Source organism: Lepisosteus platostomus, chromosome 9 (assembly GCF_059453375.1).
Source record: "Lepisosteus platostomus isolate fLepPlt1 chromosome 9, fLepPlt1.hap1, whole genome shotgun sequence".
Taxonomy (NCBI): Eukaryota; Metazoa; Chordata; class Actinopteri; order Semionotiformes; family Lepisosteidae; genus Lepisosteus; species Lepisosteus platostomus.
Window position 1 is genome coordinate 32,406,249 of NC_142619.1, and position 20,535 is coordinate 32,426,783.

Sequence of the window (20,535 nt, forward strand, 5' to 3'; positions counted from 1 at the left end):
TGTACCTTCAAGTACTGAAATGAGATTAATTACTTGAATTAATTGTCAAAAGATCTAGAGAGCATATATATAGTAGTGTATACTGTACTGTATATATATATCATACTGTATAATTTGTGTTTTGGCACTACAAAAACATAATATGTGATTTATCAGACATTTGGCAATAACAGACACCACTTCCTCCCTATTAGGCTGTTAACCAGAGAGTTTACTGTATTTTATATCCTATAAATTAGTGACATTTCAGCTCCAACCTATCCTGTGTTCCCTTTGCAGACATGAAATGTTTCCTGAAAAGCATGATATGAATAAAAAGAACAGTATAGCACTTATTTATAACTAAATGTAGAAGAAAAGTGCATTTATAAAATAATAATGTGTAATGCAATATGTATTTTGAGACATTTTGGTATGGATTACCAAAGCTGCAGTGTTAAAGTTTGATATCTGTTGTATACACGCAATATAGCAGCCACATTTTTAGGTCCAGGGAGAATTTACTTACGAAACAATGATTGCATTATAGTCAAATAGCCCAAAAGCAGTGTGCAACTATAATTACATATTTACAAGGCTAATGGAACACTACTGTATATTTTGTTTCTAAAATGGCAGAATTAAGTCAGATTAATCATGACCTTTAAAAAAATAAGTTTCTATCTAGAAAATGTATAATTGTTAATATTTTTTCATGAATGAGAAAGCTTTTATAGAAACAAATACATTCAAATGGTGTATAAAACTTAAAAATCCATCACGCTCACATAAACAAATAAAAACACAAAAATGAGAAACTCTCTTACTGACACCTTGGGATGAGAAAATATTTACGTTATTTTTCAGAATTAGTATATTATGTAGATAACACAAGGTAAAACGAGAAATTATAAATGGTGAAATAAACAAATTAGGTGCAACGGCACTTTGTAGTAAGCCCTAATTTCTATGATCTACTACAAAACAATAATAAACTGTTTAAATGCAGGAAAAAAAAAATTCAGCAACTGGCCCAGCTTCTCACTGTTGCTAAATATTTGTTGCTAGACCAGAACAGGCTCCACCTTACTCCTTTCAAGTATAAGCCCTCAGGAAAAGGTTTCCAGCACAAGGGTGGCGTGCATTTTAAAGCAATCAGATCTAGCCTCTCTGCAAAAATGCACTCAATAAGGAAGCCAGATATTTCCTAGAAGGGCCAAGCCCATTAACTTGATATTAAACTGATGAAGTCCTGCCACACATGCTGTACACCACCTTCTCCTGTCACCAAAAAAGAAAAGACCAAGCCCGCGGAAACAGATGGTTTTCTTTACAATTAACTGTAGTTTTTGTTTGTCTCCTTTAGGAAAGAAAAACCTTTAAAATAGAAGCAATTATAGGACTTCAACACAATGTTACCCAAAAAATGTTTTATCTTCATATAGGTTATAAAATGATCTACACTATTTTTGTCAGTAAGTATTAAAATGAAATATAAAGCAGCTGTTGTACTGTACTGTCTCATAAGTCCTGTGCGCCTTTGGTAAAATGGTAAATAATCTTATTCAACTTTACAAATGTAGAGAACCATTTTGTAATATTTTACATTTTTATCTTTCATTAGGCTAAATTAACCAAATAATACTGTATATTTTTAGTTTGTAACCATTCACAACATATAATGCATACACTTATGATACATACTGTATAACATTACACATATATAAAAATAGAAAACCCTATTTCTCCATCTCTCCACTAAATCAAATTTAATATCTCCCACAATACAGATATATTATGTTAAATTCTGCACCTCTAATTACTTTTCAGCATTTTAATGTGCACTTTAGTCCCTCACATACAGTACAGTTGGAAAGGCAGCTAAAACATTACAAAATAGACAAAAAAAAAACTTTTGCAATACAGTATATACTGTAGATTCCTCAAAGCAACATGTTAGAACATTACCAGAGGAGGAAATCATGCTCAAAAGTAAGGCAATTAAGGGAACTAAACCACTGATATTGAAAATTCTGAAAGGGTAACACTAATCCCAAACACATTCACCTTAGAAAAAAGGACCAGGGGAAATTAATGAACATGAAGTACCAGTAGATTCAAAACTAAGAGACATTTTACATATGCTTTACATACAGCGTGTACACATTTCAGATGAAAACGTTTCTTTAGTTGTTCAGAAAGTAATCTAACCAAGTAAATTAAATCTATTGTCTAAAAATCTTTGTACAGTACCCACTTGTTATACAATCTACTTGTTATACAAGTGAAGTAAAATACCTAAGATCATTAGCTAAAGCATGAACAATAGGTATGAAAACAATAAGTTTCCCAATCATTTACCCTACAGTAGTTACATCGTTACAGTCATTAGCAAATGCATAAACATTAGGTACTTTCCTGTAATATATGTACTAACTGTAGTACACAAGCTTTTATTATAAAAATAGTTAGAATGTAATAAAAAAGAAAAAAGTAGATTGCAAGACAATGAGGATTCTCAGTAATGTTTTACGAGAGCTCAACACATAAAAGTGAAAATTTGCTTGTTAAAAACACACTACAGTACTTTTCGTGTAAACAAACATGTGTTTGCTCATCTACAGTAGCAAGGGATTACTGTGCAATGTTATAATGATATGAAAATGTTCATTCACAGTGGTTCCACATTTCACTGTTTGAAAATCAGTTCTTGTGCCCTGTGTTTGAAAGAAACATTCCTTCCATAGCACTGATTCACTCTGGAGATCATGTTTTCAGCAGGGTGATTATTGAAACATAAGAACAAAAGAAAGTTTACAAACAACAGGAAGCCATTCGTTTCATCTAGCCTGTTTGGTAGCACCTATTTGATCTCCAGATCTCATCCAGTAATTTCTTGAAAGAAGCCTGGGTATCTTCTTCAACAACATGGCTGGGTAGCTTGTGCCATATTCCTATAGCCCTTTGGGAAAAACAGTACATCTTATGCCATCTGGTTTTAAAGTTGAGTACTTCAGACAAATCCTAATTATGGTGGAGTACAGCCCTTATTTGAATTATTATTCTTTATTAGTTTAACTTGCCTGGCTGTGTGAACAACAACCTCACCATGAGAATGAATGAGAATGTCAGAACTGCAACAACGGTAAAAATGCGATGGAAGTAGGGATATGAAAACTAACTGCTCAACTGGGTAAGTATTGATATAACATGTAAGCAGAAGTAGATAAAATTAGGATATGGCTTACTCCCAAAATTTTATTTAACTTTCCGTAGTCCATATACTGTACTGTAAATGTACTGGATATATAATTTCAATTATACTTACTACAGTATGTTGGTTTAGCTCACCTGGCTGAGAGAATGATAATCTGGCCTTGAAGATAATGTTATTGGAGTCCCCAAATAAGCAAATGGGTTCCCATAACTCTGATGCAGAATTATTAAATAACAAAGTCCAAATAGAATATGAATGAGGAATTAGAGTGAATGAAGAAAATGGGATATAAATGGTCCAGTAAAATAACTGAGGTGATCTGGGTAGAGAGTTTAAGGTATGATGCTCTGCAGAGTACTGTTTTGAGCAAGGGTGACAAAGGGGTTACTGGAAAATAACTTATGAATGAGTAAAGTTGTCTTCAGCAACTTCCAGGATCTTGATACCCAAGCAATAATCTGAAGTCTAAGGCAAAACAAGTGAGCAACTGCACATACTGTAAATTTCAACCTGGATGCAAGCAATCTGGTTAATCAAAAGTAGTCTGCAGGACTACAGAGCAGTGAAGAAACGTGATATGGTCAGATGAACATCCTTCGCCATATTCTTGACAAATGGATGAATCCCAGTGTGGTGACATCCTTAAGACCCCTATGGCCTTGAGTGTTTAGTTTCAACATTATGGAAAGGTTCTGGTGGTTCTATAATGTAGTGGGGAGCATTTCCTGTGCTGTGGGTGCGTTCATTCCCTTAGAAGACAAGGTAACTTGGTAACTGAAGCCTGAAGTGATCGCACCCCAACAATCACTCCTCTGTCCAGTCACTGAGGTCTCCTCTTGCTTTCATGCTAGTCTAATGATAGGCAACCAGGTATGCCCAACATTTTTATACACGATCCTAAACATGAGATGTTATGGGCTTAATTAAGAAATAGGTCACAACTATGTGGAAGTGACAAGGCTGTATATTGTCACCCTATTTGTTCAATTTATATATGCTGAATACATCATGCGAATTGCCGGGTTAGATGAATCAAATGCTGGAATCAAAATTGCTGATGGCCGAAAGTGAGGAGGAGTTGAAGAGTCTGTTGATGAAGGTAAAAGAAGAAAGTGCAAAAGCTGGCCTGCTGCTTAACAAAAAAAATGAAGATTATGTAAACGTGCCATATTTATCCTTTGCAAACAGATGGAGAAGAAGTGAAGGTAGTGACAGATTTTGTTTTCTTGGGCTCAAGGATCTCAGCAGATTGTGATTGTAGCCATGAAATCAAGACACTTGCTTCTTGGGAGGAAAGCTATGGCAAATCTGGATAAGATATTAAAGGGCAAAGATATTACATTGTCAACAAAGATCCGTATAGTGAAAGCTATGGTCTTCCCTGTAATAGCACATGTGGATGTGAGAGTTGAACTATCGGTAAGGCTGTGCATCGGAAAATCGATGTTTTTGAACTGTGGTGTTGGAGAAAATTGTTGAGAGTTCCTTGGACAAAGATCAAATGAGTCAATACTCAAGGAAATAAACACAGATTGATCATTGGAAGGATTGATAGTAAACCTAAAACTCAAATACTTTGGCCATATAATGCGAAGACAGGATTCACTGGAGAAGACTCTGAAGTTGGGAAAGATTGAAGGGAAAAGAAGAAGGGGGCAGCAGAGGTTAAGATGGATAGATAGTATTACTGAAGTAATGAATATGAATTTGCAAGAGCTCAGAGAAGCAGTTGTTGACAGACAGGTCTGGCATGCTAAAGTCCATGAGCTCACGAAGTGTCGGACTCGACTTAACGACTAAACACGTAAAAGCCTTCCCTTTCAATATACGTGCTGTCCCTCATTTAACCCAGTGTTTCATTTTTTTCGTCTACTGCCTGTGTGTTGTTGAAATACCAAAGATGTCATTCCTGTGCCTAATGTACTGAGCAGATTCATTGCTAATATTTTATTGTATAAAATACTTTCAACAGATCCTGCAAAATAGCAGGCTTTTGATCTTCCAATTGTTTCATGAAAGTTACCATGCTGTTATGTTGTTTAACTGGAGTGTAAAAATCTTGATTTTTGGAAAATCAAAGCCAGGAAAACACACAAGGCACTGACCTATTAGTAAGCAATGGCACATACCTGTTCCACTCTGATTTCATACTCTCCATTCAGCTTTTTTCCACGGAAGTACTTGGACCTACAAAACAGAGAGAGTTGTAGTGTCAAAAAAAGCTATGTAGAGATTCATCAAAATGAATTGTGATTCAAAGAATAAAATAATCAAAGAATGTAATCATTAAATTGAATGTCAACAAATATTCTAGCATTCCAAAAAAATCCAGGGAAACATCAGTTTAAAATTATACATTGTGAAAGGTAGACAAGAAATTAAAGACAGAATGAGCCCTAAAACAGCATGACCTTTTACATTTTTTTTTAGTTGAAACATATCAGATGGTTACCTTTCTTTTCTTGTTTTTGAATTTCTAAGTAAATGCTGATTTGTTGGTAATAATTGTTTTCTGCACAGATTATTTTGTAACTGCTAAACATCTGAAAAGTTTTCTATTATAACACATTGAAAGCACTGAGTTGTTTTTTGTAATGCAAGTCGAAGCCAGAACTAAAATCATGTGAGCATAAAGAAAACCGGATATTTCATTATAAGGCAGTTCCTCCTTATAATTTTCTCTTCTGAAAGTGCTGGGACATCCTATAAGAGGTGAATTCATTAGGTTTGAGAACTTTATTTTGTTAGATACACTATTTTTATATTAAACGATTTACAGATGTAGATTATTATTAGGTGTGTACCCACTTTCCCATGTTTCACCTGTGTGTATAAACGTATGATCGAGTTTAAAAATGTTTTACTGCTCTTGCTTACTTTTACTGCTAACAAAATAAATGTGATGGAATAGAATGGCAAACTCATACGTCCATTTTAGGACTAAACATAATTAACTCATATGAACAAGTAAAGGTTTATTCTATACTGAAAAAAGAAGAAAAGAAACATAATGTTTCAGCTGTGGAGCCTTCTTCAGGTGCCATAATTAGCCCATATGGTAATTGACAATAAAAATAATTTTGATAGCCATGATTGGTGACAGGTTGAACTGAGGGTTTATGGGCTTTTTCAGATATCACTGAAAAGCTACAAATTAGTAAAGTAAAGCTACAATAAGTTGGAAACAAAGCTTAAACTTGGCAATATTAAAATGTAAAAGTTATTTATACACCTAGAGGAGTATTGTTACAATCTAGGTCTTCAAAAGAAGAATGACCATTTCCATTTATAATTAATGATACCGTGATTGCGGATGTCTTAGTCACCATAACAATACCCTACACAGCATTAATTTAATTAATAAGAATGAAAGGCTCATTCCTGAAAGAGTCTCTTCATGTTAATCCTGACTATAAGCCTCTGTTTCAAATGTGAACAAGGCTTCCTTGGTGGCCTTAGTATAAGCGTTTACTATTTGTCAGATGTCTTCACTATTTCTAAAGCAAGAGAAAGATGGGATATGGAAAAGTAATACTTCTCATCTGCCCAATGCAAAAATCCTGTGGTCTTAATAATTGGACAGATCAGGTCTCACGTAGCAAAAGGTCAAATCCTTTAAAAATTCAGTGACAGTGTACCAGGAAAGTATCTCCTCATGAGCCAAACTGTGTATCAGGATTGTGGCACTGATAAAATAGGGCTGTGAGAAGCAAAAAGGCAAGGTTTCCCCAGATACTCAGAAAACTCCCTGTGGAATGCCCAAGTAGAATCCTAAAGGCCAACTTTGTTCACATAATGTAGGTTTTATTCTTAATGGTCTGAGACAACTACCTCACTTAAAGCAACAGAGCTGTAAGTGTGTTTTAACAGTGTCTTAGCTACAAAGCTTTAAGATTAGATAAAACGGGACTCAACAATCTTCCAATATACCTGTTCTTTATGAATTAACTCTATAACAGAAAATAAATCACAGATGTGGCTAGAGAGTTTTGAATGTTCACAGGCAGCACATTACTTAACTGTCTTCCGTACCTACAGTACAACTAGGTTCAATTGCAATCACACACAAAAGAGTAAGTTTACCTTGTGGTACAGTATAGGGATTACTTAGACCAGGGATGGGCACTTCTGGTCCTTGATGCCCAGGTTTTATATGAAAGTTTAACTGATTTAAAAACTAAAGAAGCAGGTGATATGACCAGTGATAAACAAATAATTAGTTTAATTAATCAAGATCAATGGAAAAACCCCATGACCCTCAGAGACTATAATTATATGCAAAAATTAAGACTAGTCACACTGTTTTTTTCCATACCATTTTAAACATTTACAGTTTCCATTTTGCTCTCTCAATGAAAACATTTGGGCATCAAACATAAAATAATAATAATATAATAGAGTGAAGACCAGACAGTGTTTCAGTTAGCCTCTTCTAACAATACATCAAAAACAACAATGAAAAAGGTTGGTCAGGTGCTGTATTTACTTTAGAATTTGTGTTACACGTGTTTAGAAGTGGAAAAACATAATAACAGAAACGATATTACCACCTGATAAGAGCGTGATTGTGTACCTATTGCCTTCACATTGAAAAATGTATTTCACTTTAACAGAACCTTTGATAAGTCTATTTAAAAATACTGTAAATACTTTGGGCCCTACACTCAAGAAGAAAAATGTAAACATAAACTTCTCCCATTAAAAGGTTATGCTTCATCCATCTATCACTGATAAACACCGCTATTAAACTTTCAGGTCAAAACAACTGTATTAAAACTTCTGCTAGAATACATTAAGGTAAAGAGAAGTGCCACATTAACACATAAATAAATAACAGCAAGTACTGTAATATACAGTACACTATATCAGCATAGCAGTACTACTGAAGATAATGATATTGTGCTTTTCCTGGCAAATTTCCTTTGGAAGCAAAGAACAGTTCAATCAGGAATATATATAACAATTGCACCATGTTTCACTATGTAGGCAAGTCCTTCAATTCTGGTGACCAGTAGCACTGTGCCAAGGTACTGACTACTGTTTTATTAAAGATTTCATGGCACTTTTTAACAGGTTGATAACCATGGTGTCCTGGCAAAACTCCACTCAGCTTATACAACATGGCTTTCGTAAAGCCACTCTTAATTCAAATGGTGAAGCATTTTCTCTTTGTGATCTGCCATGTGATGAGGTTGTTGGCATATAATGGCTTTTGCACAACACACATATGGGTGCTGCACTTCAGATGTCCATTTAATGGCTCGTTTCCTATATGTAAAGGAATATAAAGCGCTTAGAGATTCATTTTGAGATGTTATGCTTTTTGAGATATCTTTACTATTAAATATGTTTCTGTATATTGAGAAAAACCTCATATACATTTATCAAATATAATGAAAAGGAGACTATAAAGGTACACAGATGACCAGGATTGCACAAGCAGGACTTCTGTGTAATTCTAAAAGGTTCCTGTAAACTGTTTGGATGAGTTTATTTTTAATAAGAATAATTAAAAAATCAGTGTTTGACCACCTTGTAACCTAAAATGAACAGTTCTCAGAAGCAACGACTATTAATGGACCATTTTTAAGCACTCTTCCTTCTAGAGCAGAATATACAAATGAATGCTTGCACTGTTTTCCCCCTCTCTAAACTAAGACTGCTCAGGGAACAATTTACGTTTCCTTTTGGTCTCTAGGTGACCACCTCTTACTCTAACACCTCTGATCCCATTCAGGCAACTTAACAATGTCAAGTGTTTTCACTGTTATTCTATTGACACAGGAGCCAAAAGGTTTCTTGAGAGCTAAATACATAATGGATGGGACCACTGGATGAAGGGAGATCCAACAGCCTTGTCTGAAAAATCATATTGCTGATCTGGTGTATTCTGGGCTATTACTTTAGGATTAGCTAGCAAATGGCATTCTTTAGATATTGTTACAGATAGGAGATTACAAAAATAGAGAATATCAGAAGTAGTCGAGCAAATTAATCAATAAATAAATTAAATAATCATAACTCCCAAATAGTAAAGATTTTACCAAGACACGAGAGGTTGGTATAAGAGGAGGGACCTGGGTTTTTTTCTCTGGTACATCTTTGGTGAAAATAGTAATACTTCAGGCACACAGAGTTAAACATTTATTAATAATGGAACAAGTAAAGGTTTGTTCCATGCTAAAGAGAGAAGAAAATAAATAAACATTTACTTGTTCCTTTCCAGCCTATGCATGCTGACGCAACTACCTACTTGAACTATTTATTCATAATGACAATGACAGACTAAACAACACACAACATAAACATACTGTACAACATAAAGTGACATTATTTACAAACAAGGTTTCCCAGAGGCCTGTGTCCTAACAACCCCAGACTGCTACAAAGTATTAAACTTTTATATAATACATAGGCCATCAGAAGAGATCAAGCTGCTTTCTAAACCAACATAATATAACCTACAGTTAAATCTCTTTCTATATAAATGCTAAAAAGAGAATGGGAAGCCTCCATGTTCTAGAAAATTGCATCCACTAAGAGAGTCCAATTTTAGCCAGAGGGTTCTTTACACAAGAAATAGGAGTTTCCTAAAACTCCAGCAGAATGGCAAGCTTTTTTAACAAGGTTCCAATATGCAACTCAAATCTGATCTTTTCTGGTAATCTGGACAAGGAGCTCCCATTTGTCTGTCCCATTTCTCCTTGTCCTTCTCTCTTTTCTCTCTGTACCTGCCTGTTTTTATGCTTGACTGTTGATTGACACTTTAATCATTTACCCATAACTTAATTAAGTTCTTTGATCAATGTGTCTCTTACCCAGCACCACAGTAAACACCATAGTTCTTTCCTTGTTTTGATGGTCTTATAACATCAAACTTTTACCATACCCAGGTGTTAACTACAGTGTATAGGTTCTTAAAGACATTTCAATTATCACTTACTTAATAGCTGTAACAATATATATATTTTCAATATACAATCACAGTTCCATCCCCTGAGAAGTCATCTAAGAGTTCCCACTGTTAAATGCATTTATGCCCTTTTTCTACTGACACACCCAAACTGAGCTGGTGCCAAACACTCACAGTATGGCTCAATATCCACAGGACTGCCTAGCCAAAACCTTGAAAAATCTCGCCTCACACCCTATCTGATTCTGGCTACTATGAATATAAACAAGAAAAAAAGTAACTTAAATAAAGCTTGCTATTTACAAGTTAGCTGCAAATTGTAAAATAACAATGCTATTTTTCAAAACCACACTGCAGATTAGATTGTCTGCTTTCCAAATACAAATCTTGATATGCCTTTAATTTGTACATTTCACTGGGAGAAGTATAATCTATTCTTTATTCAAGTTTCCATTGTTTATGACTGATGACTGATGTGTGGATTTTATGCCCACATCTATTTAAGAACTAGGAGAAATGGAAAAATGACTCGGTAAGAGAGAATGCACTAAAATGTGAAGGCTGTTCAACTGAAATGTCAGCCAAGTCCCATATGCAACAAAAGAGAGAAGTCATGGGGCTTAGAGATTACCAAACAACAAACACAATAAAGCTCAAAATAAAAGGTTATTTAATAGACAACTCTAATGTATTATTGCAAAAATAAGACTACAGACCAATTTTCATAAACAAACCCAACACAAACGTACCAAAGAAAAGTACAGTCGTCATAGCAGCCATATTACTCAACATATTAATGAAAAATGAATTTTATTGTATTTATTGTTTTATGATAAAGAGTTAAGTACAATAAAGTATTCTTTAAGGTAATCCTAAACATATTTTAATAACTGCTCAATCCAATACAGTGCTACTATCACCCCAGCCTATCTTAGTACAGAACAGGTACTAGATGGCATGCCAGTCCTCTGCAAGGCAGAATGCATATTTGCCACAATTAAGAGATTGCAATCAACCTGCTAACTGGATCACCTTGCTGTGCTGCTCTGACTGAGGTGATAGTTGTTTTAAATTTTATAAAACAAAAAAATAAAAATTGTTTTAAGCAGTCTGTGTATGTTAATTTTGTCTTTCCCCACACTCAAGTTTAGGAGCTTATCAGTCTAGAGTACCCCATTAATGGGAAACAAGGGATTGTCATATGCATTTATACAGCAGGGTGAACTGTAGGCAAGGGGGTAAAGTGGCTTGTTCAATGGTACACCAGTACTGTATACAGTGGAGACTTTTATGCACATCCATCTACTTAGGAGTCCTGACCACTTCACTGCATTGGCCCCATATGGTCTACGACTGTACAGTAAGAATGCTTAAAATTTATATTTTCTCAAAAACTGAAAAGTGAACAATAGAGTGAAAGCTTCAAGACTGTTCAGATATCTTTGAAAGAACCTGTAATTAGATGAGTTATTTGGTACTAAAACACAAAAACTGTCAAACAGAAAAAAGCATACCTGGTGGAGATGGGAAAAGGTTATCAAACCAGGGTTCAGCAAGGCTGTTCTTGTAAGTCATTTGGAGTAGTTAAAATATAAGATTGTAAATTTCAAAATAAGAATACTTCAGTAAAATATCATACGTATTTCTTTAAATAAAAAATGACAGGAAAGGGAAATAAAAGCAGTGCAAAAAAAATACTTTCCTACAAAAAGGGGACATGTGAATCATCCAAGTTAATGTTACCAATCTCAAAGTACAGAGGAAACCAAAGAAACATGCACTAGCATAATATGTGAAACCTGACCTTAGGTCCTTTCATTATGTCTAGGATGCTATTGTAACACGTGCTGCCATCCAACAAAATGTTCCTAGAATTATTTCATAGCCCATTAGCCTGAGGGTAGAGTGAAGAATTCAATCTGCCACTACAGACACCCTTAATGTTTTAACAGTGGTGACCATTTTGCAGGCATACATGCAAGTCGAACTCCTCAAAGACCAGACTTGAACTTGGGCTATTGGCAATTGCAACTGCAACTGGAATTCCCCGGACAACAGCAAATAATTGGCAGGACTCCATCACAATTGGGGCAGCTTAAGTTGCCAAAGCTACTCTTGGCATGCTGCATAATCCTTTTAACGTGTCATGCTCCTGTGAGCTCGTACTGTTGTCAGTGAGAGTTGTATCACTTCTCCAGTCATAGATAACTCCTCTGTAGACACTCTATAGCTCTTGTAGTGTGTGAAATAGAGATGGGCAGTTTGATTCTTTCTAATGAATTGATTCACTGGATTCACTTCAGTTAAATGAATCGATTCAAAAGCTTTGTTCATTTCATGCATTTGATTCATCAGTTCAACTGAACGAAACAGCGCCATGTCTGAGCATCCGAGCAAGTGAACGAAATAGCATTAGCAAATCAAATTTGCATTAGCAAATCAATTCAGTCAGTCAACGACTCACAAATTAAGAGGAGTTTGATTCACTGAATCATATTCATATCAGAGAAATTATCATGGAAACAAGGCTTATTCATGTATTATGATTAAAGGAAAATAAGAAATTACATCAAATTGATGACCTTGGTAGTTCTTCTTGAGGAGGGGCATCAGTTACCAAGTTACCTTGCCTTGTGGATGTGTGCATGTATGGTGCCAGCTTAAAGGTAGTGGAATGATGTGTTTTATTCAATGAAATAATTAGTTCAAAAAGAAAAAAAGTAAATATTGGATACTGATTAAATGTTTTTGATGCTGTTTTGATTAATTGATCGTTCATAATGGACTATGAGACACAAAAGTAATTTTATCTCAACTTATGTCCACATTCTAATTCATATTTTGATGGCTGAATTAATTGACCGCACACTGTCCAGAATGCACAGTACACAGCAATTTCTAACCCGCTAAACACTATAGCCTGAAGATCATAAGTCAAAACACCTCACCAGGATTTATAGCAATAAAGTGTACTGGTCTGGGGAACTGTCTAGTCTCTACTATAATTTTTGCTCATTCTTCACAGACATTTGCCCAAACGTTCTAATGTTGCTTGGGGGGTCAACGCTTTTAATTGATTCTAAATTGTATTACTGTTCATACTTTTACTAGGCCACTCAAATACATTCACTTTTTTATTTTTAATCCACTGCAGCTAGCCTTGCCCTAATGTTCTGTTGAAAGTTGCATTTTTGTCTCGCTTTTAGGTCTGAAACAGGTTTTACTCTAAGATTTATGTCTTAACAAGCTTCCCAGTTCCTGATGAGAAGCAGAACCCATAACATAATGCTGCCACCACCATGCTTGACAGTATAGAAGGTTTTGAATCAGTGATGCACTTTGTTGGTTTTGCATTAGATGTAAGACTTTGCATTTAGACTAAAAATTCCAATTTTGTCTTGTCTGACCACAAAAGCTTTACACAATTGCACAAACTCCATGCAGAATTTGAGCTGATTTGTTTTCAGATCCATACAAGCCCCATTTGAGGAGTAACTGGGATATTCTTCAAACGAGAAACCATGACTGTTTAGTTTGGAGGTACAGCGCGATTCAGACACTTTATGGATGTCTTTCTAATTCTTAATGGTTTAAGAGCTCAAAAAGATATCCGTCTTTGAATTTTTTTATCTCCTTCTCTTGACTTGTGTCTTTATATAATATTATCCCTGAATTGTTTTTAAAGCTTTGTCTGCATGGTTGAAACTTTGATTGAAATTCACCACCTGGCTGAAGGACCTCACAGAGATCACACAGGCTTAATTGCTAATTCATACTGTTATTACCTCTAGGTTTAAGACACAACATTGTAAAAACTGTGCAAGGGTCTGAATGCTATTGCAAAGCACTGTATGTAGTTGTTACAATTTTGTTAGTAGTAGGTAGTGTACAGTGTGGAAACTGCATGAGTCATTTGCCTATATGCAATATTTGCATTGTTTTGAAATGACTAATTTTAATAAATGCAGTTGTATTGACAAATTCCTTGCAATGAATTTCACTTTTAATTTAATTTAATTTTTCTTTTTTTTTCATACAGTAGCTTTTTGGTTTTAGAGTTTTATTGATTTTAATTTACATTTTGTTCAATATAAACATTAAGAACAACCAAAGACATTAAAGACATTTTGTTGCTTTGTTTAGCAAGTGTCAGAAAAACAGTGGCTGGAAGAACATCAAGTCAAAGATTTGATATGTGCAGTGTATATTATCTAAAAAACTCCATCACGTTACCTGTTGCTGTTTGCGCTAAAGCACTTTAAAGTGAGAACTAAGTGATCCTTAAGTAATATATAATATTGAGTTGTGTTAATCCAAAAATGTGAAGAGTGTGGTTAAACAAGAGCTGTTTTTGATCATTTCAAATACGCATAATGAATTTGTTAATATCACGGCTGTCCAATTAAATGTGAGTACACCTACTGTAAAGAAGTTTTTTAATATAAAAAGTGTTGGCAGTCAATTATATAGGAACACCCAACCAAATTAAGCAAACATATAAACATATTAACATATTTATACAAAAATCATTAAGTATTTCAAAACAAAAGATATAAGGATTCTCTTACATAATTGTTTCTCGTGGTAATCATTACAGCACAATTAAAATACTCTCACACAACTTTAATCTTTGTATTTGTTCAGTCTTAAATATCTCCCATAACATTTTCTATAATATTTAAGAACAGGTAGAGCTTAATTCCATGCTGAAAAGTATAACACAAGAAACAACACTTCAGTTGATGATACTTCTTTAGCAAGAAATGTACACTACAACTAGTTTTTTACATATGTAATGTAAACTGTCCATAATTTGTTAATTGTATTATAGGACCCATGGGAAGTTTTTACATAAAGTCGAATGTAACCCTGGTAATGGGTATATTATCACTATAATATTAGTGCAAATTTGGACACCATGTTATAGAAAAGATATTGTTGCTCTCAATCTGTCTGGAGAAGAGCAAGCAGTTCCAGAACTGAACCTTTTAACTTTAAGTAAACAAGATTACAAAGGGAACCACCTGATACAAGTATTCAAAATCCTCAAAGGCACTGACAGAGTCAGCCTAGCAGACCTCTTCGGAATGAGCAATGAAACATGAAGCACAAGTGGGTACAAGTGGGAACTTCATGAAAGTAAACTGTATTTAAAACTGAAAATGGGAAGACGTTTCTTTACCCAAACAGCTGAATTCTTGGTTCAATTATCTAATTTATATTAAATGTACTACATGGGGTGAAAGACCCCCTTTCTTTTTTAACCTTTCTTTTGTGCTTATGTTTTTGAGTGGACTAAAAAAACAGCCTTTTCATGCAAAGATTACTATCCTGAGGTTATTATTTGCTGTTGGAGAACAGTTTTTAATCCACTGGAATATTTTTGTTACCTTGGTTTTTAATTTAATTTTCAGAAAGAATCTTTAAGAAAATAAAATGCAGGGGAAGGCAACTCAAACATGCTGTTGACAGCATCACCTGCTGTGTATTTAATGTATTGCAGGTTAAAAGGAAATAAAGTACTTATTTTTCTTTGTTTTCTGTCGAATAAAAGAAACACCTTTGAGAAATAATCATTTTAAAATGTTTAATACATTTTAGTATTTCGTGAGAGAAGATCTTATTTTGATTTTCAGTAGTTAATTTTAGTATAAATGTAATTAGCTTTTATTTTGACCTCAGTAAACATAGTAACAGCAATTTAGTAACATGAGATGCCTTGTAAAAGACAAATAATAATTGTGACACAATACTGGAAAACAGAATGCCTATATGATGGATTATTTTATTTGTTTTTAATAGCATTGAGACCTGTTACTTTTTTTGTTGTTTTTCACATTGCCTGTTGTTGTTTTTTGCACATTGTCTGTTGTTGTTTTTTGCACACTGCCTGTTGTCTCTCTTTCTTTTGCTACACAATTGTATTGTTGTTGTCGTTGTTGTGTTTTTTTCTCTTTGAACTACTTATGTCCGAGAGCTAGCTAAATAGCATTTCGTTATACCATATACCATGTATATGAGTGTAATGACAATAAACTTGAACTTGAACTTGATTAATAATAACCTATCTTGAATCTTTTGAATTACAGCGCCATCCTGTGGTATTTTGTGTTTTTAACATTAGGTACTTCTAAATAGAAGTTTCAATGCATAATATTGAAGCCACTGAACACTTTTTTCATGACCATTTTAAACTTTTAAAATTTCACTACAAGAAAATATACAGGAGTTAGTTGAACATTATACAAACATTATTATATGACATTATTAAAAAGTGTCATTTGTACACAAATGGAAAAAAGAGCAGGAAAGAAGACAGTATATGAAAATGAATGACTATCAACAAGAAACTGTTGTTTCTTTTTTCTTTACTTTTCAACATCGAATAAACCTTTACATGTTCCTTTGCAGCCTGCACATGCTGAGGCAGCTACCTACAAGACCTATTTTGGAGGGGAGTCCCCATTACCTGTAAAGCGCTTTGAGTGGAGTGTCCAGAAAATCGCTATATAAGTGTAAGCAATTATTATTAATAATTATTATTTTGAACATACAGTAGATTGAATACATGATTGTTACATTTAAAAAACGAAACAAGCTTGTTTTTGTAGTTTTTTTATAAGTCTTGGTTTTACTTTTTAATTATATTTTTGAGAAATTACAAATAAACACCAAGAAAGACTATCATACAACACCACCTACTGTTCATTTAGTGCATTATAGTATAATAAGTAGTTTTTAAAGTTTTCAATTTGTTGTCAAACATAAAACTTTTATATATATTTCAACAAAGTTTTTTTTAAAAAAATATTTTTTTTTATTTATAGACATCATTATGCAATGAGAGAATCACTTGCTTATTTTTGGAATGCAGAGACTGAAATATCTTTCTGATAGGTGTCCATCTAAGTGTTCCTTTAAGAAAACTAAAGTCTGCTCTAAATCAAATCCTAAATAGCTATTCTATATTACAAGAAACTCTGCTAATGGAAGACTGCTCGAGGCAGGTTTGTTGCAGTCATAAATCACATCACAGTTGTATTTTAATTATGCTGAAGTGACCCAGTGGAATAGCAGTTAACGCTGCTGTGCCAACAGCTTTGGGGTTCTGGGTGCTCCTGGACTGGGGAACCTTTTGTGGTGTTTGCGTGTTCTACCTGTGTTCACACGGGTTTTAGTCAAATGTTTTATTTTCCATTGAGCAAAGGTTTTAAATTGTCTGATTAGGATCAGGGTCAGTAGTGTAGCAACCCTTACCAACAAACTGCAACTTCTTTCTGGCAACCTGGAATGTGATACTGTAGTTAATTCCTCAAGAGAGGCTTAAAAGCTAAAGATTCAAGTAAATTTAGAAATTTCTCATCTTTCAAAAACCTACATTAATAATAGACACTGTCTGCAGAAGAAAACTTGCCTGAAGATACAAGTAAAAATCATACAGGACAAACAATAATAAAAGAGGCATCAGCTGGCATTTCAGAAGACACTGCCTGTGCAAAATGTATTTGTATTGTACGGAAGGGCAGCCTAAGAGAATATCCTTCTAAAAGAGATTACTGTCAGGTATGTTTTAGAGCTTGTAAAGATGATAAGATGAGTGGCTGGGGTATTTTTTGATATACTTGCTACGTGTATGTAGTACTTGTGTGTGTTGGATATAGGGAATAGTTTCTTAGCATCATTTTATAAAGCATTTTATAAAGTAAAAATATTGTTCATTTTCTGTATATCATTTTCAAATGCTTTATTTCTTTTCTGCACTTTTTCCATTTATGTACTGTACATACACTGTATGACAATTTTGAGAAATGTTCATTTGCACATTTTCTGATAAAGTAATGAAAATTTAATGTTTAAATCTATCATGAACACCTGGAAAGTTAATATTTAAAAGAGGTCTGAGATATATTTAAGCTGCACTGCCAACTTTTTGTAGCTTATATGAATATTTCATTAGATTAGCATTGTGCACACTCTGCTGAGAACTTAGACCATGTTAATAGAAATGGCTGCCACCAGTATGTCCTTTTGTTGAATGAGGTCTTATTTCGTCATTTGATTTGATTAGATGTAGATACATAATTCATATTTATTAGACCACCAAAACTGCACATAACATGATGGAAATGGAGGTAAAAGACAGCACATTTTTGTTTTTACTTGCATATATTAATGGAACAGCCCTTGTTTTAATATTTCAACTGACCGTGATTCTCAGAACATGATCTTATCTATTCCTAGTATTAATATAAAGTTTCCTTACACTTTTTATGGTATAGTTGTCACTTAATAATTTCTATATAATACTTATAGGGGTTTTACCAGTCAGTGTGGACATCATCGATGACGAGCAGAATCTTGGGTTTTCTTACAACAGGAGCAGTGACCACTGGCTCGGTCTGGCCAGGTGTGTTCTGCTTGACAACACCAGAAAAAGAACTGAGGAAGCTGCTTCCTGTGGATGTGGCAGAAGCTGGTGTCTGCTGTTGCTTTCTCTCTGGAGCCGGAGAAGCAGGAGAGCTGGTAGGACTCTCAGGCCGCTGAAGGTCCATCATGTAGCCATTGGGTAAATTGGCTACAAAGCTACTATCTGAAAGACGTCTTCTAAGGAAGTTCATGATTGATTGAGCTGTGGCTAGATTCCTCTCCTGAAAGAAAAAAATGTATAATATATTACATTTTTCCACTAACTATAATAAAAACAAAGTTTGACTGATACACAAAAAATACATAGCACACAAAAGAGCAGACAACTAAGAACCTGACAATTCTTAAATATTACATTTTAAATATTAAGTTATACTGCCTAGTTCAAGAGTGACCAATTGAAATAAAGACCAAATCCATTACTCTGAAACAATCTACATAACCATTAGAGCAAATTCATTCACAAACATGCTCTGAGCAGTTACTCATATGAGCAGCTTGGTAACTTCATAATGTTAAGAATCTTAACTTAGCATTATGAAGGGATAAAGGGTCTTGTAAGAATTCTAAATATTTCTCAATGAAGACAATTTAGTTTAATATTTGTTGGGATAAATGTCATACATTTTATAGACTATTTATCCAAACAGTCCTTTTCTGAGAGTAAACTATTTAATATATATTTGAAAATAAAATAGAAAATACTTGATTTATATTATGTACAATGAATCTTACATGATATAGATTTCCAACACAAAATGAAAAGTGAAATCTTAAATAGAGATGACCTGGAAAGTTTTTAGACAAAACGTAACAAGCTAAATCTGTTACATCAACCTTAACAGAAGTATTAACACCTTGAATCTAGATTAATCTCTTCACATCTCAGAAGAAAACCAGGGTTGAGCCTGATCTGTACTTGGAAGGGAGACCTCAAGGAAAACCAGGTTGATGCATAAGTGGTGTTGGTTACCAGTAGGAGGCACTCTTCTATACAGACCACCCAGAATGATATTCCATCCAGACTATTTAAACTAATAGCACAGTGTGGTAACCAGGGACGCTGTTGGTGTCATCCTTCAGATGATAGTTTGAACTGATATCCTGATTACTTTGCCATTAAAGATCTCATGGCACTGAGAGCATGTTAACCCCTGTCCTACTTACTCTATGCTTGCATAGCTTGGCCTAAATTCCCCCCCTTAATTCAATGGGTGAATTTTCACTTCTCCCAAATCATCTGCTGTTATGGTGGGGCTACTATGCACAGACCGTAATGCCCGCCACACATCACCCATGTGGTTAATACATTTAATTAATGAATGAAGTGGGTCATCACCTACTGTACAGTATATGTAAAACACTGTGACCAAAAGCACTATATAATGCATAGAATTCTTAATGAAAAATTAAATTAAAAATAAATTAACCACTATGCTTTATAATTCATATAAAACCACTAAATTAACCATATCATTCACTCTTTCAGTGAAATAATCTTAAAATGAAACAATAATACAGCATATACAGTACACTAATTTTCTTTAAACAGAACATATATAATGACCAGAACTATTACATTCAAATTACGCCATTGTTTTCCACAGGTTATAAGACAAGAACGTTCTGAAGAGGAATCAGTTACTGTATTTATTGTACCCAGTAATGATCAATGCTAGGAAGGGAAAAGCTTTTTGTCAGTGTTCTTTCCTGCTGATTTGGCAAACGAGAATTAAGGGGGATCATTGTAATATATTATATATTGAATATTATAATATAGTAATATAATACATTAATATTAATAATACATTTTTTATAATATTTCTATCATTTTTGCTAGTTTTTGCTAGGCCCAGGTTCAACTCCTGGCCAGTACAAAACGTGTCCTTTAATGAACTGCACCTAAAGGGGAAATAAAGACTTTCTATAACATTAAAATAAATTTAATCAGTAAAACATATATATATATTTATATTGTATTAACATGTTGTATTTATAT

The 20,535-nt window shown here is 34.1% G+C and overlaps 1 protein-coding gene across 2 annotated transcripts in view; it reads right to left on the minus strand.

The window, feature by feature from the left end:
* Window positions 1–20,535, minus strand: part of syn3 (synapsin III) — a 176,607-nt gene that overhangs the window by 121,649 nt on the left and 34,423 nt on the right. For both annotated transcript variants that reach the window (XM_088644758.1, XM_088644757.1), the window contains exons 2-3: window positions 18,432–18,757; window positions 5,326–5,383 (exon numbers count right to left, since the gene is read on the minus strand). In XM_088644758.1, coding sequence (XP_088500884.1) covers window positions 5,326–5,383; window positions 18,432–18,727 — 354 coding nt within the window. In that variant the 5' untranslated portion in view covers window positions 18,728–18,757. The remainder of the gene's footprint in view (window positions 1–5,325; window positions 5,384–18,431; window positions 18,758–20,535) is intronic.